The sequence below is a fragment of the Nycticebus coucang genome, chromosome 7 (genome assembly GCF_027406575.1).
Source record: "Nycticebus coucang isolate mNycCou1 chromosome 7, mNycCou1.pri, whole genome shotgun sequence".
Taxonomy (NCBI): domain Eukaryota; kingdom Metazoa; phylum Chordata; class Mammalia; order Primates; family Lorisidae; genus Nycticebus; species Nycticebus coucang.
The window spans coordinates 137,068,759-137,094,916 of record NC_069786.1 but is presented as its reverse complement, the minus strand read 5'-3'; the positions used below and the strand labels follow the sequence as shown (position 1 = coordinate 137,094,916).

At 48.3% G+C, this 26,158-nt stretch overlaps 1 protein-coding gene across 2 annotated transcripts in view; it reads right to left on the bottom strand.

Annotated features, from left to right (window-relative positions):
* Positions 1-6,541: 6,541 nt before the first annotated feature.
* The window catches only part of PPP1R7 (protein phosphatase 1 regulatory subunit 7), a 39,335-nt gene continuing 19,718 nt past the window's right edge, over positions 6,542-26,158 (bottom strand). For both annotated transcript variants that reach the window (XM_053597252.1, XM_053597253.1), the window contains one exon: positions 6,542-6,917. In XM_053597252.1, coding sequence (XP_053453227.1) covers positions 6,741-6,917 — 177 coding nt within the window. In that variant the 3' untranslated portion in view covers positions 6,542-6,740. The remainder of the gene's footprint in view (positions 6,918-26,158) is intronic.

Below are 26,158 nucleotides of genomic sequence, written 5' to 3'. Positions count from 1 at the left end.
TCTTTTGGTTGCAGCCGTCATTGTTTAGCTGGCCAGGGCTGGTTTCGAACCTGCCAGCCTCGGTGCATTGGCTGATGCCATAACCACTGTGCTACAGGTGCCCAGCCTCTTTTGTTCTTTTTTGAAGGACAAAAAAGAAAAAGTATCTACTTTGAAGAGATCCCAAGTGTGAGCTTCTATGCAACAAGGAACCTACAAATACATAAAGCAAAGCCCAACATACCTACATGAAAAAACTCACAACCTCAGGGCGGTGCCTGTGACTCAGTGGGTAGGGCGCCAGCCCCATATACCGAGGATGGCGGGTTCAAACCCAGCCGCAGGCAAACATCAACAAAAAAATAGCCAGGCATTGTGGCGGGCACCTGTAAGTCCCAATTGCTCCGGAGGCTGAGGCAAGAGAATCACCTAAGCCCAGGAGTTGGAGGTTGCTGTGAGCTGTGTGACGCCACAGCACTCTACCCAGGGCGATAAAGTGAGACTCTGCCTCTACAAAAAAAAAAAACCAACTCACAACCTTCTATTTCTGAAAAGATTTTAACTTGCTCCACCAGAATCTCATAGATCAAGAGAAAAGATGATCAATAGTAAGGATGAGGCCCAGGTGCAGTAGCTCATGCCTGTAATCCTAGCACTCTGAGAGGCCAAGGCAGGTGGATTGCTTGAGCTCAGGAGTTCCAGACCAGCAAAAACAAGACCCCATATCTACCCCTGTTTCCCCGAAAATAAGACCTAGCGCATCTTTGGGAGCACACCTTAAAATAAGACACTGTCTTATTTTCGGGGAAACAGGGTACTAAAAATAGAAAAACTGAGGTAAGAGGATTGCTTGAGCTCAAGGGTTGGAGGTTGCTGTGTGCTATGACACCTTGGCATTCTACCCAGGGCGACAGCTTGAGACTGTCTCACAAAAAAAAAAAAAATTTAGTAAGGATGAAAATCTGAGCAATAAAGACACTTGACCTAATAGGTACATACAGAACCCTGCTGCAAAAGTAATAGACTAAATAGATTATTTTTTCAGCTTTCCTGAAACATGCAAAAATTCTTTTCATCGGGTGGCGCCTGTGGCTCAGTGAGCAGGGTGCCGGCCCCATATGCCGAGGGTGGCGGGTTCAAACCCATCCCCGGCCAAACTGCAACCAAAAAATAGCCAGGCGTTGTGGCGGGCGTCTGTAGTCCCAGCTGCTCAGGAGGCTGAGGCAAGAGAATCGCGTAAGCCCAAGAGTTAAGAGGTTGCTGTGAGCCGTGTGACGCCACGGCACTCTACCCTCAGGCTGTACAGTGAGACTCTGTCTCTACAAAAAAAAAAAAAAATTCTTTTCATCAATCGTAAAGGAAGTCTCAAGAAATGTGAGAGACTCTGTAAGTTCTCTAGCAAGTAAACTAAAATCAATGATTGTATTAAAGTGGCAAAAAGATACCCCATAAGTTTGGAAAGTTACTTTTCTTTTTTTTTAAAGATTTTTCTAACTAAGGGTTTATTTTTCCTGTTTACCTAAGTATACTATGAAGTATCATTTTATCAATAACAACAGAATATAATAGCTTCAAAATTTACTACTTTTTGAAACAATTTTATAAACATGTATTTTTAATTTTTTTTCAAATTCTACTAAGGAGTATATAAGTATATATTGGTGTATTATTTTCCACAGAGAAACTTACAGTAAACTTCCTTTTTAAACCAGCAGGCTGACATCCAAGAGACCAGCCAGAGGACATAAACCTCTTTGAACTTAATTCTGGTGCTTCTTTAACGACATCCTTTTTAATAGTGAGACCTCCAGTGACTTTAATCTCCTCAACTGAGATTAAGTATTGATCACTTTCTAAGTCATCTCCAGGTTTCACCTCAAGGCATTTAAGAAATACACTCTTGGGCGGCGCCTGTGGCTCAGTCGGTAAGGCGCCGGCCACATATACCGAGGGTGGCGGGTTCAAACCCGGCCCCCGGATGAACTGCAAACCAAAAAATAGTTGGGCGTTGTGGCGGGCGCCTGTAGTCCCAGCTACTTGGGAGGCTGAGGCAAGAGAATCGCTTAAGCCCAGGAGTTGGAGGTTGCTGTGAGCTGTGTGATGCCATGGCACTCTACCGAGGGTGATAAAGTGAGACTCTGTCTCTACAAAAAAAAAAAAAAAAAAGAAATACACTCTCCAAACAAGATCCTTTGTCATCATACAAAATGGCTTTGTTTCCTAAGTGAGTGATCTTCAGAATTCCATCTTGCCAAACCTTTGACTTCTTCATCTTTTGGTGAGTATATAGGACATTAAGTTCTTTACTTTCCATTGTTTCTTCTGACGTTATAAACCAGTCACGTCCAGAAAATAATCAGTGGTTATTCAATTATTTATACCACCAAGCAGATCCTTTCATCCTTTCGATTTACGTCACTCAAGTCTCCCTGCCTATGCACCCTTCAGTCCCAGGAAACCCGGAGAAACACCTCACTTCACCAAGGCATGGCACAAAATCGGAAAGTTACTTTTCTTTTCCTTTTTTTTTTTTTTTGTAGAGACAGAGTCTCACTTTACTGCCCTTGGTACAGTGCCGTGGCATCACACGGCTCACAGCAACCTCCAGCTCTTGGGCTTACGCGATTCTCTTGCCTCAGCCTCCTGAGCAGCTGGGACTACAGGCGCCCGCCACAACGCCCGGCTATTTTTTTTGTGGTTGCAGTTTGGCCGGGGCTGGGTTTGAACCCGCCACCCTCGGCATATGGGGCCGGCGCCCTACTCACTGAGCCACAGGCACCGCCCCGGAAAGTTACTTTTCTAAATAATTCACGGATAAATAAAGAACTCACAATAGAAATTATGGATTATTTAGAAGTGAAGGAGAGGAGACAAATGGGCGACACTGATGGGATGAGGGCCTCCAGGGGGTGTGTTCAAGTTTGCAGACATGGATTTATAGGCATAAATCCATTTACTGAAACCTGAGAAAGAGTGAATTTGAGTTAAAGTTTCAATTCCAGAAGACTTATATTTAAGAGAGAGAGAGAAAAAAAGCTATATCTGGAAAGAAAATGGGGCTATTGACTCACTGCCCATCACACAGTGGTTATAGCACCAGCCACATGCACCAAGGGTGGTGGGTTTAAACCTGGCCTGGGCCAGCTAAATAATGACAACTGCAACAACAACAACAAAATAGCTGGGAGGTGCCTGTAGTGCCAGCTACTTGGGAGGCTGAGGCAAGAGAATTGCTTAAGCCCAAGAGTTTGAGGTTGCTATGAGCTGTGATGCCACAGCACTCTACCGAGGGGGCAATGTAGTGAGACTCTGTCTCAAAAAGAAAAAAAAAAAGAAAGAAAGAAAGTAAATGGGGCTATAATTACACAACTGGGAGAGCTTAAGAAAACCATAAGAGAATATTATGAATGAATTTGTGTCAGTTATGACGTTTACCTGAGTTAGAGTTGTCTGTAAAAATGTCACCAAAAATGACTGAAGAAGAAACAGAAAGGGGAAACACTTACATCCATGACAGTGATGGGACTCGTGACCATACCCTTCTGGCTCTGACTACTGACCACTGATCCTCAGGGGTCCCTGGGGCTGGCTCCTGCAGGGCAGACATGAAGGATACTCTCCTGTCTTGGTGTCCCTGGGGCCCTGTGAGTGCCTCCCAGGGCAGAGGTCTGGCTGCTCCTGTGGGTCCTGTCCTTACTCTTGCCCTGCATCCAGACATGTCATCTTGAGGTCACTGGGGCCACAGGCCTCTCCTACCCTACATCCTCTGGCTGGCCTGCCCCTCCCCTCATGCAGTGTTGTGTTCTCAACCTGTGGCCTGGAGAGGCCCCAGAAAACCAGCTCAGACTCTGGGCTCTGGACACACCAGAGTCCCGCATATCCCCTCAGGGGGAGCTATCACCTGCCCTGTTTGCCCAACAGAGTTTCTTGGGACTCAGGAGGTGGCAGGTGGGAGGGGCCTGGAGACTGGGGAGCAGCTGAGCACCCGTGGTTAGGCTAGGCACCTCAGGCCTTCCGTCAGGTACTTGCAAGGGCAACGTGGGACCCAGTAGCAGCGTGACCCAGGGGTGCTGAGCAGGCACATTGTACCTCGTTTCCTGGCCCTGCATGTCGTGCTGTGGGCATCCAGGGCTCTGTAAGAGGCTGAGTGCATACGTGGGTGTACATGCACAAAGACTAACATATCCACAGCCACTGGAGCAGAGAACACCAGGTCAGCTTTAAACCTACTTAACATGTGACATTTGCTCCCAAGAACATGCCTCTGAAAGCAGACTTGTCAGAACAGCCTCTACTAGGGAGCTGCCACCAACAGCAGACTCACTGCAGATAGCGCACCTCAGGGGCCTGTGACACTGTGCCCCGGGACCTGCATAGCCAGAAATTGCCCCCCAAAACCTATGGTGGCCCATTCTGGACTTGCTTGGGCAGCACCAGCCCCCCTCCCAGCTTAGACAGGGCAACAAGTTCAGCGTTGGGCTTTCCACCCTTCTTTCCGTGTCACTGGCCATGCACGTATGTTACACTTGCATCTGTGTCTGGGCTGTGGGTACTGTGCATGCATTGCATCGTAGCTGCGTGTAGGCTGTGCGTGCATCCGTGTCAGGACTGCGTGTATGGTGCACATGCGTGGTGCACGTGCGTCATGTCGGGGCTGCGTGAATGCTGCGCCTGTGTCCGAGTTGGGGCTGCGTGTATGCTGTGTTCACACGTCAGAGCCGACATGCAACAGGCACTCTTGCACCCCAGGCAGGATGGAGACGGGATGTTCAGTTCCTCAGGTGAGTGTGTAACTGTGTTTTGGAGACCACCCTCCTTAACTCAGGAGTCTCATATTTACAAAAAACAATAACATGGAGCAGTAACATATGCTCCACATCACTAATTGCTTGTGGGGGCACGTTTTCTATCTTGTCAAGAATTATGTCAAATGCCTTCTTTTGAATTCAGGTTGGGCTGGTTTTGCTGCTCCTGCTGCTCCCAGCCCTACCTTTCCCTTCAGTTCATTACTTGGATTCAGTTGTTCGGGTGGAGAGCTCCCCTGAATAAATTTTTCAGTGATGGCACTCAAATTCTTAGTCCCTCTTTTGTCCTCAGACCTGAGTGGTGTTTGGCCCAGGGCAGAATCCTAGAGCCATGATCTGGGGCCACCCGCACCTGTCTCCTGTGTGAGCTTTTCAGTAGGCAGCTGCTCACGGGGCAAGTCCTGTACGTTATCCTGATGAGAACCAGGACCGAGGTGACCTTCAACTACAGGCCAACTGCTGTGAAGTCTCCAGCTCCCTTGCAGCTGACATCTGATGGCCAAGGTCACTTACCCAGTGACATTCAAACAGCCTAGAACAGTGGCGCCCCATAGAACTGTGATGATGGAAACAGGCCACCCCCCCAGTGACTGCGCCCAGAGTGAGGCAAGTGCAACCAAGGAACTGAACTTCTGATTTCGTGTTAATGAATTTGAACTTGAACATGTGGCAAGGAGTGGCTCTCCAGGTGGGCAATGCTGCTGTAGGATCCCGGAAGTGGAAAGAACCCCAGTGGCCACGTGACTCATTCTCATTCTGTGGAAGGGGAGCGTGAGACCCTGAGAGAGGACAACGCATGAAAACCAGACCTTGGGTGTAAATTTAGCATGAAAGCCAGACCTTAGGTGTAAATTTTATATTAAAAAAGCCAAAACATGCCAGGCACAGTGGCTCATGCCTGTAATCCCAACACTCTGAGAGGTCAAAGCAGATGGATTCTTTCAGCTCAGGAGTTCGAGACCAGCCTGAGCAAGAACAAGACCCCTCTCTCTACTAAAAATAGAAAAACTAGCTTGGTGTTGTGGCAGGCACCTATAGTCCCAGCTACTTGGGAGGCTGAGGCAGGAGTATCAATCAAGCCCAAGAGTGTGAGGTTGCTGTGAACTATAGCGCCCCAGCACTCTAGCCTGGGCAACAGAGTGAGACTCTGCCTCAAAACAAAAAACAAAAACAAAACCCTCCCAGCTGAAACAAGAGGGTCCGAACAGGGGGCCACATTACAAGTGGTCAATAGTTCAGATTTTTGGAAGTTGTCTGTGGAGACTCACTTGGGCTCACGTCTGCCGCTGCACAACACAGCTGTGGGACATGGGGTGTCTGTGCACCCCTGCACCTTCACCCCACACGAAGAGTATGGTGATAACTGACAGGCACACGTGGGAAGCAGTCAGCACCATGCCTGGTCACTGTTCCTCCAAGGAGGGCTCCGAGGATCACAGCACATGGCTGTGTCATTTGCTACCCAGGTGTTTTCTTAACTTATGTAATGTTCTCAAAATTGGCATCAACTGGTCCAACAGATTGAAGAACCCTGGGTGCGGCAGATCACAGAGGCTTCTGCCCTACAAATTTGAGCTCAAGTGCTGGCTGGGATGGCCCTGAACAACCCATTCCCCTGGAAAGCTCGGGAATATTTCACAGACCCCCTTTCCTGAGACCCCCTCTCTGGGTGGAGGAAGCAGCTATGACTGGTGCATGAATGCAGAGTGTCCCGCATCCTCCCCACGACTGCAAAACCGTGAGCAACCAGCCGGGAAGACTGTGTGGCAAGATTTAATAGCAATGGCATCTCAGAACGGTGCGCGGCATCATGCACGCTGGCTATCATCAGTGCCTCTTTATTGCCATCGGTCTGTGATTGTTGATAGAGTGACGACTTCAGGAGCAACAGGTGGATTAAAAAACTGTGGCTGGGCAGTCCTTTGAGGAGAGGAACCAGGTGAGGACAAGGAGGGCTCAGAACCGGACGAAGGTGGCGTCGATCTGCCTCACGGAGGGCAGGGCCAGCATGACTTTGCGCCTGTACTGTGGGTCCTTCTGCAGGGGGTTGCGTTCCAGGTACACAGTCTCCAGGCTCCTGGCACCCTTCAGCTCATCCAGGTCACTCCAGCTCTCAAGGAGATTGTCGTTCATCTGGGAGGACACACACAATCACACCTAAGAACAGCCTTGAGAAGCAGATGCCCTGCCCTTTACACCCATGAGCCCTGCATCTGGGAGGGGCCGTGGTAGTGCCCTCGGCCTTCCCACTGGAGAGACGGTGAGATGTGGTACTGAGCTTCCCTGGCACCTCATGAAACCTGTCACTTCCTGCCACCTTTCAGGAGTATCCCGAGTGGATTGTATCTGTCACCCAGGACAGGGCACATCTCAATTCAGATCATTAGGGGAAAGACCTGCCATACGGGGCTGCAGGGAAGTGCTAAAACAGATTTGGACATGTTTCCTACAAGCCAGTTCTCAGGACCTGTCTCCAAGGCTAGAACTCTGGGCTTTGACTTAAGAGTCAGCAGGTCAGAGGCTTCTCCACCTGACATTCATGACTATTGTGTAAATTACTCCTACGGCCATTCCTTGCGGGCAGCCCTGTTGCCCTTGTCCCACCATGGCTGAATGTACCCCACCAACACCATGTGCCAGGGACAAACAGACAGGATGGAGGGACTCTGAGGCCCGAGTCGTAGCTCAGAATGGGTCAGGTCTGATCATCCTGCCCTTGCCACGTTCCAGCAGGACAAGAGTGTGAAGAGACTCTGACCTGTTCCGTGCATCGAGTTCACAGCCCACCCCTTTGCAGGGTGCATGCAGCCCTGCCAGGATGGAAACCGCCTTGGTGAGCACCTGTGGCACCAGGTGAAGCCAGCGAGGCACTCAACTACCTGTGTGAGGGTTTAGGAGGCACTGGGGAGCACCCTGGGGGCCTTTGGCTGCTGCTTCCCAGGGAGGCAAAGCCCTGGGAGGTGACAGCAAGAGTGAGGTGACAGCAGGCATCTCTTGTCCGTAAACAGCAGGCTGCAGGCTGTGGCTTAGGGGCTGCTGTGGTGGAACAGGGAGGGACAGTGGTCTGGCCTATGTGACACACAAAGGACTGGGAGAGACACACGCAGGCCCGAGGTTTCTCATGGAGGACCCAGGACAGGGTCACTGCTCGCTGGAATGATGCAGGAGCAGTGCATGAGCTCAGGTTCAGGGCCCTGTCTAGAGGCAGGTGCCACCACACTGGCCCTGGATGGGCAGCTGGGCCGGGGAATGGGGGTTCAAGGGAGACACAGAGCTGGAGGCAGAGAAATAGGTGGGCTGCAGGCAGCCCTGAGGAGCTCAGGCCAGAGACTCGGGGGTTGCTCAGGAGAGAGAGGACAGAAAAGGTGCAAAGGCAGAACCCTGAGCAGTCCATGCTCTGTGGGCAGCAAAAAAACAAGGAGGAACCAGCAAAAACCAAGAAGGAGAAAGGTGACAGCAGGATGAGGTGACAAGAGTGAGACAGCAGGAGGTGACAATAGAAGTGATGGAGAAGTGATAGGAGAAGCAGGAGGTGACAGCAGGACTGAGACCCCAGGAGTGAGGTGACATAAGGAGTCAGGAGACAGCAGGAGTGAGAGACGGCAGGGGTGACGGGTGTGGGGACAGCAGGGGTGAGGGGACAGCAGGGGGGGACGGCAGGGGTGAGGGGACGGCAGGGCAAGAGTGAGGAGACAGCAGGAGTGAGGGGATGGCAGGGGTGAGGGGACGGCAGGGGTGAGGGGATGGCAGGGGTGACGGGATGGCAGGGCAGGAGTGAGGGGACGGCAGGGGTGAGGAGACAGCAGGAGGGACCCCTGGCGGCTAAAATTGGAAAGAACTCCAGAGGAACACATGTCCAGGCACATCTAGAAGATGGGGGGAGTGGGCTCTGACCACTGGAGTGGGGGTTAGTGGCTGAACACCCTGTGGCAGTGAGGATGACAGCTTGACTGGTGCATTTCAAGGAAAGAGTGGGAGGGCAGGAGCAGCAGCATTTGGGCTGGACCCTGTTCTTGTGAGTGGACCGGGGGACCTGGGGGCAGGCAGCTTGCCCGTGTGCCAATGGAGGAGATCAGTGAAAGGCGGAATGGAGGGCAGCTGCTGTGTGATGTCCTTGCATGGCACAGAGGGCTGGCTTCTGAGGGCACAACCCTTCCCCTGTCAGTGGAGGCGGGAAGGAGCCTGGAAAGGTGGGAGAGTCTTGGTCTCTGCAGAAACTGCAGCAGGGACATGGCTGAGGGCAGGATAGGAAGGTGTGAGACTGCCAGCTCCGACAGCCAGGGCTGAGGCTTTAGTGGGGTTCATGCTAATAAATTCAGGGTACTCCTGGCAAATCCTCTTTTCCTTTTCTTTCCCAGTTACTTCAGTTGCTTGGGTTAACCACAGTTGGAATTTTTCAGGAGTCTGACTTGAAAGTCACCTGTGTGCACCAACCTCACGGTCAGCGCTCCTCATGACCCAGGGAAGGTGGGAATATGAGGGGCAGGGTGACAGACGTGGTGGGGCCACTGCTAAAGAGCCTGGTGGGGCAGTAAGATTTTGGAGGAGATTGCTGAAGGACTGAGCTGCCAGGAAAGCTGTGGTCAGTGGTGCTAAGAGAGTGGGCAGCTTGACTGGGTGTGGTCTGAGGTGGGGCACAAGTCACTGAAACTTTTCTGAAGGTGAGGAGGTCAAGGGGGTGAGACGCCAGGTCAATGGAAAGACCATTTGTGTGGATGCTGAATCCCAAGATTTATGACAACAGTGGTATCACAGAGCATGGCCAGACAGTCTCAGCTGCAGGACCGCAGGGCACCCTGAGAGCTAGTATACCCTTCATAGCACTGGGGCAGGTGCTGCATAAGGACCAGCCTAAAGATAGAGATGGGGACAAGATAGTCCCAAGCTACCTTCAAGTGCAGAGATAGAATAGAAAAGACAGGGTGGCACCTGTGGCTCAGCTGGCAGCGCGCCAGCCCCATATACTGAGGGTGGTGGGTTCAAACCCAGCCCCAGCCGAACTGCAACAAGAAAATAGCTGTGTGTTATGGTGGGCGCCTGTAGTCCCAGCTACTCGGGAGGCTGAGGCAAAGGAATCACCTAAGCCCGGAGTTGGAGGTTGCTGTGAGCTGTGACACCACATCAAGGGCAATAAAGTGAGACTCTGTCTCTAAAAAAAAAAAAGAATAGACAAGATGACGATGCTGGTGAGAAAAATTTTTTTTTTTAGACAGTCTCACTACATCACCCTGGGTAGAGTATGTGGCGTCACAGCTCACAGCAACCTCAAACTCTTGGGCTTAAGTGATTCTCTTGCCTCAGCCTCCCAAGTAGCTGGGACTATGGGTGCCAGCCACAATGCCTGGCTATTTTTTGGTTGTAGTTGTCATTGTTGTTTGGCAGGTCCGGGCTGGATTTGAACTCACCAGCTCTGGTGTACGTGGCTGGTGCCCTAGCCACTGAGTCACAGGTGCCGAGCCAGAAATAAGATTTTTTTTATAGTACAATCTATTTAAAAAACTTTCCCTGTAGCTCAAGCCGCTAAGGCACCAGCCATATATACCAGAGCTGGCGGTTTTGAATCTAGCCTGGGCTTGCCAAACAACGACAACTACAACCAAAAAATAGCCAGGCATTGTGGTGGGCACCCGTAGTCCCAGCTAACTGGGAGGCTGAGGCAAGAGAATCGCTTAAGCCCTGGAGTTGGAGGTTGCTGTGAGCTGTGATGCCACAGCACTCTACCCATGGCGACAGCTTGAGGCACTGTCTTAAAAAAAAAAAAAACAAAAATCTTTCCCTAACATCACCGGTGGTGGATCGGGCTTCCAGTGCAGGTGTAGGTCTGACAGCTCCACCCTCCTCTTCTGTCTAAACATACATGATTTACTTGTGTCTGTCACAAACCATGGTCTCCAGTCTCACACATCGCAGCATTTTCCAATGTCACTGTTCCCTAAGTCCATAGTGGTGAATCATCTTTTATAGACTCCAAATCTTGTAATTTAGGATTTTCCATCCTATAGGCAATGTCAGAGCAGTTTTTTTTAGTATTTAGTAAATACAAAATTGGGAATTTTACTCACCACCAATGGCATATTATAAATGATGTCTTTGATACTGGTAGTTTTCAGAGATTCGTATCTTGATATTTTTCTAACGTGGAATTAAAAAATATTCACCTATATTGTCTCTGCGGACATTCTGGGAGCTCCGGAACTCTGGACTGTGGTGTACTTAGAAAATGGCCTTTATCTACGTCCTTCACATTTGGGCTACAAGGGAGCCTGACTGAGGTGTGTAGGGTTACTCCTTTTCTTAAGACATTATCTCCCCAGAAGGAACAATTTTTAGCCTCTACTAATTTTGAGCATTTCCACCTCTTCACATTTTTAAAAAAAAATCAAATTGACTTTTTGAAGAAATCTGGATTATCTGTCTCCTCAAACTCCCTCACTCTGGCTTCACCTGTTTGTTTCCCTGAGGTGCTGTTTGGATTGTTCCTCTGGCTTTTCTATTTCCTGTAAACCTGGAGTTAGGACCAAGTGCTTGGTTCAATCTGGTCAAACTTCCAGGCAGGTCTTCTTCACAGGTGGATCAGACTGAGGGACACATAGCAGCAGCCTGGCCCACTCCTGGGGATGCTAAGTCTAGTCACCCAGGGTAAGCTGGCGATTCCATAGGACTTTCCAATTAGCAAGTTCTCTGTGGTGTGAGACTTGGGCACCTGTGCAAACATCCACCTCTTTAACCTTTTCCCAGGATTTTTGCCTCTGTCAATGATCCCTGCCTGAATCAACTACTCTGTGACAGAGCACCTCCCCAGCCGACACTGTCCCAGTAGTCTCTTGGTTTTCAAGACACAAACAGGTTCTCAATGTACTGGGTTCTGTATGTATTTTGTATATACATACAGGCTACATGTAATTCCTGTTACAAGGTTTCTTGGCTGATATTTATATAGAAAATCTACATTTATTACCCTAAATTCAGTAACATTTTTTTTTTTTTGTAGAGACAGAGTCTCACTTTATGGCCCTCTGTAGAGTGCCGTGGCCTCACACAGCTCACAGCAACCTCCAACTCCTGGGCTTAAGCAATTCTCTTGCCTCAGCCTCCCGAGCAGCTGGGACTACAGGCGCCCGCCACAATGCCCGGCTATTTTTTGGTTGCAGTTTGGCCAGGGCCGGGTCTGAACCCGCCACCCTCGGTATATGGGGTTGGCGCCCCACCGACTGAGCCACAGGTACCGCCTATAACATTTTTTTTTAGAGACAAGAGTCTCACATTGTTGTCCTTGGTAGAGTGCTGTGGTATCACAGCTCACAGCAACCTCCAATTCTTGGGGCTTAGGCAATTTTCTTGTCTCAGCCTCCCGAGTAGCTGGGACTACAGGCTCCTGCCACAAGGCCCGGCTATTTTTCTGTTGCAGTTTGGCCAGGGTTGGGTTAGAACCTACTACCCTCAGTAGGCTGGCACCCTACTCACTGAGCCACAGGTGCCGCCGCCCAACTCAGTAACATTTTAAACGGATGTGTAGGGCGGTGCCTATGGCTCAGTCGGTAAGGTGCCAGCCCCATATACCGAGGGTGGCGGGTTCAAACCCGGCCCCGGCCAAACTGCAAACCAAAAAATAGCTGGGCGTTGTGGCGGGTGCCTGTAGTCCCAGCTACTTAGGAGGCTGAGGCAAGAGAATCGCTTAAGCCCAGGAGTTGGAGGTTGCTGTGAGCTGTGTGAGGCCACGGCACAGGGCCCTACCGAGGGCCATAAAGTGAGACTCTGTCTCTACAAAAAAAAACAAACAAAAAAACAAACAAACAAAAAAAAAACGGATGTGTAGAGTTCTTTTTTGTGTTTTTTTTTTTTTTGAGACAGAGTCTCAAGCTGTTGCCCTGGGTAGAGTGCCGTGGCATCACAGCTCATAGTAACTTCCAACTCTTGGGCTTAAGCGATTCTCTTGCCTCAGCCTCCCAAGTAGCTGGGACTACAGGTGCCCGCCACAAGGCCTGGCTATTTTTTGGTTGCAGTTGTCATTGCTATCCAGCAGACCCGGGCCGGGTTCGAACCTGCCACCCAACTGAGCTATGGGTGCTGCCAGATGTATGGAGTTCTTAAGATACATTTCATAAGCTGGTAAAATGTCAAAATCACTGAAGATCTGTATGACTTGCTGAAAAGGGGACGTGCACCTCATACACTGTTGGCCTTGAAGGAGGCATCTGTCGCTTCATGTGAAGTCAGGATTCGAGAGTGAGTGAGTGAGAGCACAGAACGCAGAGCGCAGTCCTGCGGCAACCTAATCTCAGAAGTGAAGCTCCATGTCCACGCTATGTTCTCCTGGTGAGAAATCAGTCGGTAAGGGAAGGGCTCCCACAGGAAGGAACCAGCTACACGGAGACCTCAGCGCCTGTCGGCCGCAGCTGCTGCACTTTCCTCCTTTGCTCCATCTTTCCTGCTTCTCTGAGTACCTGGCCATGTTTTTTTTTTTTTTTTTTTGTAGAGACAGAGTCTCACTTTATGGCCCTCGGTAGAGTCCCATGGCATCGCACAGCTCACAGCAACCTCCAGCTCCTGGGCTTAAGCGATTCTCTTGCCTCAGCCTCCTGAGTAGCTGGGACTACAGGCGCCCGCCACAACGCCCGGCTATTTTTTGGTTGCAGTTTGCAGTTTGGCTGGGGCCGGGTTTGAACCCGCCACCCTCGGTATATGGGGCCGGCGCCCTACCGACTGAGCCACAGGCGCCGCCCCTGGCCATGTTTTATTACTGGATGCTACTGGATACTGTGGATGCTACATTGTTGAGAGTCTAAATTTTGTGGTTTCCTTTAAAAAACATTTGTTCTGGCAGGCCTGCTTGATCTGCGGAAGCCTGGTCACAGGCTTTGTAAGGGCTGCTGGGGTTCTGGGGTATCCCTCTCCACACCGGCAGGAGGGAGCACCGGGGGCTCCAGGCACATGGGACTCCTGTACTCTGGCAGCCTTGCTCTGCACGCAGCCCACTTCCCCTCCAGCTGAGGAAAGGCCTTTGCTGACTTTCGGGGCTTCTCAGAGCCACAGCTACTCTGGTAACCTGTTTGAGAATGCAGCCCCCTCACCAGCCCGCTCCCTGCCAGAGGGATGCTACTTCAGGGCATAGTGGATAGGATGGTGGTTGGCTGAGAGTACCCTCCCCTCAGGGCCGCAGCCTGGAATAGGCTTGACAGCAGCTCATGGTGATGGTGAGACGGCCAGCTGGGTCTCCTCTGTGGCTAACACCAGCTCCAAACTCAAGGTTAACATTATTTTCGTTTTCTTATTTGATTTTATACTTGTGTCTATTTTCTTATTAATAGATTGTGAGGTAGGGTCCTTCTCACATTTATGTATTTATCCAGTAACATATTTAAATTTCAAATTATGGCCGGGCGTGGTGGCTCATGCCTGAAATCCCAGCACTCTGGGAGGCCAAGGCAGGAGGATCCCTTGAGGATCCCTCAAGAATTTGAGAACAGCCCGAGCAATAGAGACCCCATCTCTACAAAACATAGAAAAACTAGCTGGGTGTGGTGGTGTACACTTATAGTCCCAGCTAGTAAGGAGGCTAAGGCAGGAGAGTTTGAGGTTGCTGTGAGCTGTGATGCTACCACATTCTACACCCAGGGCAACAGAGTGAGACTCTGTCCCTAAATAAACAAATAAAATAAAAATTTACATTATAATACCAAAATATAATACCAATTATTTTTACCACGAATAAAAGCACTGAGTGAATTTCAAGGCTTTTGAGAATAAAGGTCATATAGTCAGAATACTGTTTTAAAAGTTACTTGAGGCACAGAGCCTGTAGCTCAGCAGCTAGGGTGCCAGCCACATACACTGGAGCTGGCAGGTTTGAACACAGCCCAGGCCTGCCAAAACAATGACAGCTACAACCAAAAAATAGCTGGGCGTTGTGGTGGGTACCTGTAGTCCCAACTACTTGGGAGGCTGAGGCAAGAAAATCGCTTAAGCCCAAGAGTTTGAGGTTGCTGTGAGCTGTGATACCACAGTACTCTACCAAGGGTGACACAGTGAGACTCTTGTTTCAAAAATAAAATAAAAATAAAAGATACTTGAAGGCTTGGTGCTCAGGGCTTAGTGTTTACGGTGCTGGCCATATACACTGGAGCCGGTGGGTTTGAACCCGGCCCGGGCCTGCTAAAAGAAAGACAACTACAAAAAAAAAAAAAAAAAAGCCTGGCACTGTGGTGGGCACCCATAGTCCCAGCTAGTCGGGAGGCTGAGGCAAGAGAATCATTTAAGCCTAAGAGTTTGAGGTTGCTGTGAGCTGTGATGCCGCAGCACTCTACCGAGGGTGACATAGTGAGACTCTGACTCAAAAAAAAAAAAAAAAAAAAGAGTTACTTGAAATAACTCTTTTCTTTGTGAGGTTGTAACAGTACAAAACACTATTGGGTTCTCTTGCTTCAGTTTATTTTCAATTTTAAGGTAAAACATTTTTCTTTTTTGACAGTCTTACTATGTCGCCCTTGGTAGAGTGCTGTAGCGTCACAGCTCACAGCAACCTCAAACTCTTGGGCTTAAGTGAGTCTCTTGCCTCAGCCTCCAAGGTAGCTGGAACTACAGGTACCTGCCACAATGCCAGGCTATTTTTTGTTGTTGTTGCAGTTGCCATTGTTGTTTAGCTATGTTGTGTGAGGTTTGAACCTGCCAGCCTCAGTGTATGTGGCTGGCACTGTAACCACTGTGGCTTGGGCACCAAGCCAAGGTAAAACATTTTTTAATGTGTAAAGTATTTACCTGACTCTAAAGCCAGAAGGTGAATCCTGGAAAGTCTCATTCTTCTCCTTCCCTGGCCACCCCCTGCCCACAGGCAGCCCCTCAGACCAGGTCATGCCCCCAGGGTTTCTCTGCAAAGACAAGGGAATGATGTGACTATCACTTGCCCACGTGGCACCTCTGCCTGCTCACTGCAGGCAGCAGAGTGCCCCCTACTGTTTCCTGGGAATGTGCTGTCTGGTGTGAGCAGTGGTAACCGGGATTCCTCTTGCTTACAGGACCTACAGCGTCTGCTGCACTAGCTACACCATCCCTCCAGAGGCTCAGTCACCATGGCCCCTGCCTCTGCTTAGAGCTGATCCGCAGATTCTCTCCTGCCTTTCTCTTAAACTCACACCCTTCATCCTGTCCCTGCTGCAACTGCCTCCATCTAGGCCTACACTGGGCACCAGCACTATGGCCATAGATCTGGGAAGGCCCCAGGTCTCCTGGACCTCCTCCGGCTCCCAATAGCTACTGGATTCTTTTTTTTGAGACATAGTCTCAAGCTACTGCCCTCGGTAGAGTGCTGTAGTGTCATAGCTCACAGCAACCTTCAACTCTTGGGCTCAAGCGAACCTCTTGCCTCAGTTTTTTCTATTTTTTATAGAGATGAGGTCTCGCTTTTGCTCAGGCTGGTCTCCAACTCATGAGCTCAAACCATTCACCCACCCTAGCCTCCCAGAGTGCTAGTATTTACAGGCATGAGCCACCTTGCCTGGCCCGCTACAGGATTCTTTTTAAAAACATGTGCAATGGGTGGCGCCTGTGGCTCAGTGAGTAGGACGCATAAACAACGACGACAACAACAACAAAAATAGCTGGACGCTGTGGCGGGTGCCTGCAGTCCCAGCTACTTGGGAGGCCGAGGCAAGAGAATTGCTTAAGCCCAAGAGTTTGAGGTTACTGTGAGCTGTGACGCTACAGCACTCTACTGAGGGTGACATAATGAGACTCTGTCTCAAAAGAAAAACAAAACAAAACAAAAAAAACATGCAAAAAAATCTGCTGAGAGTGGTGGCTCATGCCTGTAATCTGGGAGGCCAAGGTGGGTGGATGGCCTGAGCTCAGGAGTTCTATACTAGCCTGAGCAAGAGTATGACTCTGTCTCTAAAAAAATAGCCGGGTGTTATAGTGGGCGCCTGTAGTCCCAGCTACTTGGGAAGCTGAGGCAAGAGACTCACTTAAGCCCAAGAGTTTGAGGTGGCTGTGAGGTGTGACACCACGGCACTCTACCGAGGGCAACAAATTGGTGAATATAGAAAAGTTCAGAGAAAAAAGTAAACACCATACAAAGGAAGCCATGCCTAATATTTTGTTACATTTTCTTTCTTTTTATTTTTTTTTTTAAAAGACAGAGTCTCACTTTATCACCCTTGGTGGAGAGCCATGGCATCACAGCTCACAGCAACCTCCAACTCCTGGACTTAGGCCATCGTCTTGCCTTAGCCTCCCAAGTGGCTGGGACTACAGACACCCGCCACAACGCCTGGCTATTTTTCTGTTGCAATTTGGCTGGGGCGGGGTTTGAACCCACCACCCTCGGCATATGGGGCCAGCGCCCTACCCACTGAGTCACAGGCGCTGCCCTTTTGTTACATTTTCTTAGAGGCTTTTTTGCAAGCATAAATATTTCAACAGAGTATTGATACTGCATGTAAGCTTTTTAAGAACATACTTGTAAACTTTTTCAATTATGAAAGAAATGCAAGCTCGTTATAGAATTTTTTTTTTGTAGAGACAGAGTCTCGCTTTATTGCCCTGGGTAGAGTACCGTGGCGTCACACCGCTCACAGCAACCTCCAACTCTTGGGCTTAGGCGATTCTCTTGCCTCAGCCTCCTGAGTGGCTGGGACTATAAGCGCCCGCCACAATGCCCGGCTATTTTTTTTTGCAGTTTGGCTGGGGCCGGGTTTGAACCCACCACCCTAGGTATATGGGGCCGGTGCCCTACCCACTGAGCCACAGGCACTGCCCCTCATTATAGAAAATTTTAAAGGAGCAGAGCATAAAAGAAAATCCACTACCCACAGAATTCCTGCTTTGGCGCATTTCCTTCTAGTCTTTTTTTCTGTGTGTTTCCATCTGCACTGAGTTCCAGAGCTTAAGAATAACTAAATCTCTAATAACTAGATTAAGAATAAATATCTGGGGCAGCGCTTGTGGCTCAAGGAGTAGGGTGCCAGTCCCATATGCCGGAGGTGGCGGGTTCAAACCCAGCCCCGGCCAAAAACCACAAAAAAACAACACAAAAACAACAACAACAACAAAAAAGAATAAATATCTGGCATCTTCCTTTCCTTTTTCATTAATAGTGGATCATGAGCATTTTCCTATAATTAAACATCCTTTCCAATCATCATTTCAAGAGCATAGTACATCATTTCATCACATGGGTAAATCATTACTATTTTCTAAGTGTGAGAAAATAAATATTTATAAAATATAAAACAAAAAGTTTTAGGAGAAGATCAGGTGAATGTTCTTATAACTTTGGATTTATAACCTTTTCTAAATTGACATCAAAGACAGAAAACCAAGGAAAAAACATACACTTAACCATGCACTAGTTAACAATTTCCTGAGCACCATCAAGAAAGTTGAAGACTCGGGTGGCACCTGTGGCTCAAGGAGTAGGGTGCCGGTCCCATATGCCGGAGGTGGTGGGTTCAAACCCAGCCCTGGCCAAAAACCACAAAAAAAAAAAAAAAAAAAGTTGAAGACTAGAGACAAAGTGGAGAGCAGTGTTTGCAACACAGATGACATACGAAGGTCATTGTCACTAAGACATAAGGACCTCAAGTTAATAATAAAAAGGCAAATATATTGGACTAAAACCAGTGAAAGGCACCAGGAGCAACTGACAAAAAGAGAAAACTGCTAATAAACACAGGGCCAGGGTTAGACCCATTTGTAATTGAAGGAAAGAATGAAAATTAGTTGACTAGCAGGGAGCTATCAGCAGACAGAGGAGAAAGCCCAGCCTCAGGAGGGGCTCCAGGGCCCCTCCACAGCGCCCTCAGCAGGCGTGCCAGGTGTGTGCACAGGGCTTCATGGCACTACCTGCAGGCCGCGCCTCCATAGAGAGGGGCGGGGCAAGTACAGCTGCAGTCTGGAGCAGCCCATACGCCACCCTGAGCTCACACCTGCCTCTCTGGCCTGACACACACCAATCTGGACTCACACATGCCGACCAGGGCTGACACGCACCTCCCTGGGCTGGCGCAGACCAACCTGGGCTCACGCATGCCAACCTGGGCTGACCCATGTGACGGCACTTGCCACAGGGTCAGCCATGGTTGCAGCAGGGGCTGCAGGCAGACCGGCTCATAGAGAGTTGGCTTTTGGTGAGTGGGATGTCAACTTTCCTGTTACAGAAAGGAGGGCAAGGCCCAAGCCATTCAAGGGAGGGGTGGTCTCCACTGTGCTGTCTCAGCCCCTCCCAGCCCACTGGCAGCAGGAAGCTTTTCCTATCTGGCAGAGGTGAGATACATTCCACTTGGGACCAGTCCATTGCAATCCTCTATCTATTTTTCCATAGAATTTTCACTTTTAAGAACTTTTTGTATATTACAGGAAATAGCCCTAACCTTTCAGGTGACCACAGGACTCTTACCATGCAAAATGTTTTGAATTTTTATAAGAATAAATGTATCTTTTTTCTTGTTTCACTTCTGATTTTTAAATCTTGTTTAGGAAGATCTCTATAATATCCTAAATTTAAAAAAGTAGGTTTCAGGACAGTATATAAAATAGAATCTCTTATTTTATTTTAAAAAATAATACCTCCATGGGCGGGGCCTGTGGCTCAGTGAGTAGGGCGCCGGTCCCATATGCCAAGGGTGGCGGGTTCAAACCTTCAAACCCAGCCCCGGCCAAAAAAAAAAAAAAAACCCACCAAAAAAAAAAAATAAAAATAATACCTCCAGGGCGGTGCCTGTGGCTCAGTGAGTAGGGCGCCGGCCCCATATGCCAAGGGTGGCGGGTTCAAACCCAGCCCCGGCCAAACTGCAACAAAAAAATAGCCGGGTGCTATGGCGGGCACCTGTAGTCCCAGCTACTCGGGAGGTTGAGGCAAGAGAATCGCTTAAGCCCAGGAGCTGGAGGTTGCTGTGAGCTGTGTGATGCCACGGCACTCTACCAGGGCCATAAAGTGAGACTCTGTCTCTAAAAAAATAAATAAATAAATAAAATAATAATACCTCCATCTCAAACTCAGAGTATACACTGAAAAGAGCTTTTTACTTTCTTCTTTATAATCTGCTCTGTTCTTTTGTATAATAACCTAAACCTAACCCCTAACCCAATCCTAACTCTTTCTTTTTTTTTTTTAACTCTTTCATATAATTCCTGTGTCATCGGGGAGTACAACAAAGTGATTTTCATTGTAAAAACTCCTGATGTTTATATATAATTTTTGTAAACCTTATCTGCATTTCTCATTATTTTATTAGATCTTAGATGTGAAAATACGAGTTTTTGCGTTTTTTTTTGGCTGGGGCTGGGTTTGAACCCACCACCCCTGGTATATGGGGCGGGCACCCTACTCCTTGAGCCACAGGCGCCACCCAAATATGGGTGTTTTTAAGGCTCTGAATGCCCCAGGGGTGTCCAACCTATGGCCTGTGGGCTGAGTGCAGATTATCTGAGGACAGTGGTGGTGTGGACACTGTGGTGTCGGATGTTGCCGAAAGCATGCATAGACCTTCTTTTTGCTCATCAGGTTTCATTAGTGTTTGTGAATTCACTGTGTAGTCTAAGACAGCTCTTTTTTTTCTTTTTTTTTTTTGTAGAGACAGAGTTTCACTTTATGGCCCTGGGTTGAGTGCCATGACATCACACAGCTCACAGCAACCTCCAACTCCTGGGCTTAAGCGATTCTCTTGCCTCAGCCTCCCGAGTAGCTGGGACGACAGGCGCCCGCCACAACGCCCGGCTATTTTTTGGTTGCAGTTTGGCCGGGGCCGGGTTTGAACCCGCCACCCTCGGTATATGGGCCTGGCGCCCTGCCCACTGAGCCACAGGCGCCGCCCTCTAAGACAGCTCTTATTCTTTCAGTGTATGACAGAAAACAAAGAAGGCTGGACACCTCTGCCCAGAGAAGGGTTGGACTGCGCATAGCCACTCACAGTCTGACGGTGCTGCTGCCTCTCGGCCTGCCCGGTAGCCAACACATGGTCCCCTGGCATCAGCACATTTGATATTTCTTATTTTTATTATGTTTTTATTTTTTTGAGACAGATTCTCACTGTGTCATCTGGGTAGAGAGCTGTGGTGTCATCCTTGCTCACAGTGACCTCAAACTCCTAGGCTCGAGAGATCCTCCTGCCTCAGCCTCCCAAGTGCTGGGATTACAGGCATGAGCCTCCATACCCGGCCTTAGCACGTTGTAAAGAACTAGGCTGCCTGAAGGCAGCGAGTTCTCTCAAGTGACTGTTCACAGCCAGTGGTAGACAGAACCCTTGTTCTACTCTCTACCTTTCTCACTTTAACATTTAACTAGTCCTAAAAAAAGAGAAAGAAAGAAAAAAACAAGATAGGGAATGGTCTGTGTGTTTACAAGTACCTGCTGCTTCTCCTTCTGGGAACTGCCTGTTCGTGCCATCTCCACTTTCCACATGGCCCCTGTTTTGGTGGAAGGATATTACCCTTCACCGGACACCTGGGTGAGCTTCAGTGCGCTCTGGCGTCGACCTCCACCCAGCCCAACAACCTTCCTTTGCTAAGTCCCTTCCATTTGTTTAACCAAGTATGTGTCAGGCACGATTCTAGGTGCTGGTGAGATGAATGTGAACAAAACCACACACATAATGGAATATTTTTCAGCCTTAAAAAGGAAGGAAAAAAAAAAAGGAAGGAAACTCTGACATATGCTATTACAGGGATGAACTCTAGGGTTGTTATGGTAAGTAAAATATCACAGAAACTCAAATATAGTATGATTCCACTTATACAAGGTACTAAGTGTAGTCAAATTCATTCCTTTCTTTTTTTTTTTTTTTTTTGTAGAGACAGAGTCTCACCTTATCGCCCTTGGTAGAGTGCTTATGGCATCACACAGCTCACAGCAACCTCCAACTCCTGGACTTAGGCGATTCTCCTGCCTCAGCCTCCCAAGTAGCTGGGACTACAGGCGCCTGCCACAATGCCCGGCTAGTGTAGTCAAATTCGTAACAATAGAAAGTAGAAAGGTATCTGCCAAGGGCTGAAAGGGGGAAATGGGGAGTTACTGTTTTTTTTTTTTTTTGACAGCCTGGGAGTTACTGTTTAATGGGCAAGGAGCTTCAGTTTTTTTTTTGTTTGTTTTTTGTTTTTGAGACAGAGCCTCAAGCTGTCGCCCTGGGTAGAGTGCTGTGGCATCACAGCTCACAGCAACCTCCAACTCCTGGGCTTAAGCGATTCTCCTGCCTTAGCCTCCCAAGTAGCTAGGACTACAGGTGCCCGCCACAATGCCTGGCTACTTTTTGGTTGTAGCCGTCATGGTTGGTTGGTGGGCCCAGGCTGGATTCCAACCCGCCAGCTCAGGTGTATATGGTTGGTGCCTTAGCCACTTGAGCCATAGGCGCTGAGCTAGAGCTTCAGTTTTATAAAATGCAAAGAGTATGGATGGTGGTGATGGCCTCACGGCATCACGAACGTGTTTAATACCACTGAGACACACAACTAAAAAAGGTTATGATGGTAAATGTTTTTTTTTTTTTTTTTTTTTTTTGTAGAGACAGAGTCTCACTTTATGGCCCTCAGTAGAGTGCCATGGCCTCACACAGCTCACAGCAACCTCCAACTCCTGGGCTTAAGCGATTCTCTTGCCTCAGCCTCCCGAGTAGCTGGGACTACAGGCGCCCGCCACAACGCCCAGCTATTTTTTGGTTGCAGTTTGGCCGGGGCCGGGTTTGAACCCGCCACCCTCGGTATATGGGGCCGGCGCCTTACCAACTGAGCCACAGGCGCCGCCCTATGATGGTAAATGTTACATGTGTTTTACCACAATAAAAGGATATAAGAGTAAGCAAAACAGACAAATCCTGCTGTCTTTATTAGGCTTCTATCCTATAGGTGTGTGTGTGGCTGGCAGAGACACAAAAATAAAATAAAATAAATAAATAGGACTCAGCTTCGAGCTATGCCAGAGTAGCTGGTGCTGAACTTTTCCCTTTGTCATAAAGTTTAGAAAACAGGATAATATCATAATGCCCAGCATTCTAATAAAAAATATTAGGCATTATCAGAAAGACAGATTTAAATGAAAACACGAACATAATAAGAAGAGCAATAGAATCTATTAAAAAAAGAGAGAGCCAAATGTCCTCTCACTTCATTTATTTATTTATTTATTTTTTTTTGTAGAGACAGAGTCTCACTGTACCGCCCTCAGTAGAGTGCCATGACGTCACAGGACTCACAGCAACCTCTAGCTCTTGGGCTTACGTGATTCTCTTGCCTCAGCCTCCCGAGCAGCTGGGACTACAGGCGCCTGCCACAACACCCGGCTATTTTTTGGTTGCAGTTTGGCCGGGGCTGGGTTTGAACCCGCCACCCTCGGCATATGGGGCTGGCGCCCTACTCACTGAGCCACAGGTGCCACCCTGAGCCACAGGCGCCACCCGAGCCAAATGTCCTTTCAGAGTTGAGAAATAACACCTGAAATAAAAAAATTTACTATATGGGTTTAACAGGAGCTTGAATATTGCAAGCAAAGAGATCATGACCTTGTAGACACAGCAGTAAAAATCACAGCCTGAGCACAAGATCCAGGCTGTAGTGTTGGGCAGACGCTGGGCCTGGAGCCTCAGGGACGCCAATACTGATGGGCTGACACCTGCTTCATCAGAGCATCAGAAAGAAGCTGGGGCCCAGGGCCAGGAAAAATTTCAGAGGAAATGATTTCCAGTTTTCCACATGTGATGAAAACTATAAATGCAGAGGTCTTTAAAAAGCTCAGAGAGACCCAGAACATAAAAGAAAATAAGTTACACCACGGAACATTCCAATCAAGTTGTAAAAAACAATGTTTAGGCAGTACCTGTGGTAGTGCGCCGGCCACATACACCGAGGGCGGTGGATTCAAACCTGGCCCTGGCCAGCTATAACAATGACAACTGCAACAACAACAACAACAAAATAGCTGAGTGTTGTGGCGCGCACCTGTAATCCCAGCTACTCGGGAGGCTGAGGCAAGAGAATCGCTTAAGCCCAAGAGTTTGAGGTTGCCGTGAGCTGTGATGCTACAGCACTCTACTGAGGGTGACAAAGTGAAACTCTGTCTCAAAACAAAACAAAACAAACAAAAAAAACAATGATTAAAAAGAACATTTAGACAGCAGCTAAAAGATGGTAAGAATGCTGACTTCTTATCAGAAATAATACAAGCCAGAAGATGAAGGAGCAAGGTTAAGTGCTTAACAAAGAAAAAAAAAATCTGTCAGGCCAGGTGCAGTGGTTCACACCTGTAATCCCAGCACTCTGGGAGGCCAAGGTGGGTGGACTGCCTGAGCTCACAGGTTTAAGACCTGCCTGAGTCAGAGTGAGACATCGTCTCTAAAAATAACCAGGTATTGTGGCAGGCACCTGTAGTCACAACTACTTGGGAGGCTGAGACAAGAGAATAGTTTGAGACTAAGAGTTTGAGGTTACTGTGAGCTGTGATGCCATAGCACTCTATTGAGGGTGACACAGTAAGACTTTGTCTCAAAAAAAAAAAAAATCCCAAAAAACCTGTCAAACTATAATTGTATATTCATATGCTGTCCTTCAAAAATGAAGGCAAAATAGATTTTTGAGACAAAACCAAAGGAATTGGTTTGGAGCAGACTATACAATAACAAAAAATAATTAAAATTCTTCAGGCGGAAGGGAGATGCCAAGTGGCGTCTGGACTCTGCAGGAGAGTGAAGAGCATCAAAAAAGGCCAAGTAAGCAAGTTTTCTTGTTTTTAAATTTCTTTAAAATAAAAATTTACAGAGCAGTGCCTGTGGCTTAGGGTGTAGGGTGTATACCAAGGGTGGCGGGTCCAAACCCGGCCCCAGCCAAATTCCAGCAACAACAACAACAAAAAATAGCCGGGCGTTGTGGCAGGCGCCTGTGGTCCCAGCTACTTGGGGGGCTGAGGCAAGAGAATTGCCTAAGCCCAAGAGCTGGAGGTTGCTGTGAGCTGTGATGCCACAGCACTCTACCGAGGGCGACAAAGTGAAACTCTTGTTCTTAAAAAAATAAATTGAATAAATAAATAAATAAATAAAAATTTATATGCCAATGTATCCCCGGGTTTGTAAGACTATTTAAAAGTAAAATGCATGACAATATTAGCTACTGGGAAGAAGAATGGAAGTATATATATATATTTTTTTGTAGAGACAGAGTCTCACTGTACCACCCTCGGGTAGAGTGCCGTGGCGTCACACGGCTCACAGCAACCTCTAACTCTTGGGCTTATGCGATTCTCTTGCCTCAGCCTCCCGAGCAGCTGGGACTACAGGCGCCCGCCACCTTGCCCGGCTATTTTTTTGTTGCAGTTTGGCCGGGACTGGGTTTGAACCCGCCACCCTCTGCATATGGGGCCGGCACCCTACTGACTGAGCCACAGGCGCCACCCGGAAGTATATATATATATATTTTTATATATATATATATTTTTTTTTGTGGAGACAGAGTCTCACTTTTTCACCCTCAGTAGAGTGCCATGGCATCACAGCTCACAGCAACCTCCAACTCCTGGGCTTATGCGATTCTCTTGCCTCAGCCTCCCGAGTAGCTGGGACTACAGGCGCCCGCCACAACGCCTGGCTATTTTTTGGTTGCAGTTCAGCTGGGGCCGGGTTTGAACCCGCCACCCTCGGTATATGGGGCTGGCGCCTTACCGACTGAGCCACAGGCGCCGCCCCGGAAGTATATTTTTTAAGAGTCTTACATTGTATGCATTATAATATTGTTTGAAGGCGTATTGTGATAAGTTAAAAATAGATTTTGTAATTCTGGAGCAATCACTAAAAGCAAACAACAAAACAGCAATACAGAGGAATAGCAAAGAAGCCAATAACAGAGATAGAATACTAAAAAAAAAAAAGGAAAAAAGAAAAAGAAGTCATTCCAGAAATAAGGTAGAAAAAGAGTAGGACGATGACTAGATAGGACAAATAAAATACTCAAAAATGCAGACGTAGCTCCAGCACCTCATCCGTGCTGCTCACGCAGCAGCCTAAACACACCACCAGAAAGCAGAGACATCAGCCTGGGTAAAAGGAAAGACCTAACTGTGGAGTGTCTACAAAAAATACCTTTCAATCATACAGGCTTTGGTGAAGAGTAAACAAATAGACAAAGAGTCTAAGAGAACAGTAATCATGGGACAGATGGAGTGGACATGCTGGTATCACACAAAGCTGACTCCAGGGCAAGGGCCCAGTGGGCAGCAGCAAAGAGGAGTCTCTCAGATAACAGGGGTCAGTTCACAAGAGGACATTACAGACCTAACAGTATATTCACGTCCTAGCAGACCTTCAAAATTTAAAAAACAAAACTGAGGAGAGTGACAAAGTGAAGGAAAGGTGGGAACGTTTCAGCACTCTCCTCTCAGTGACTGGCACAACGAGGAGACAGAAGAT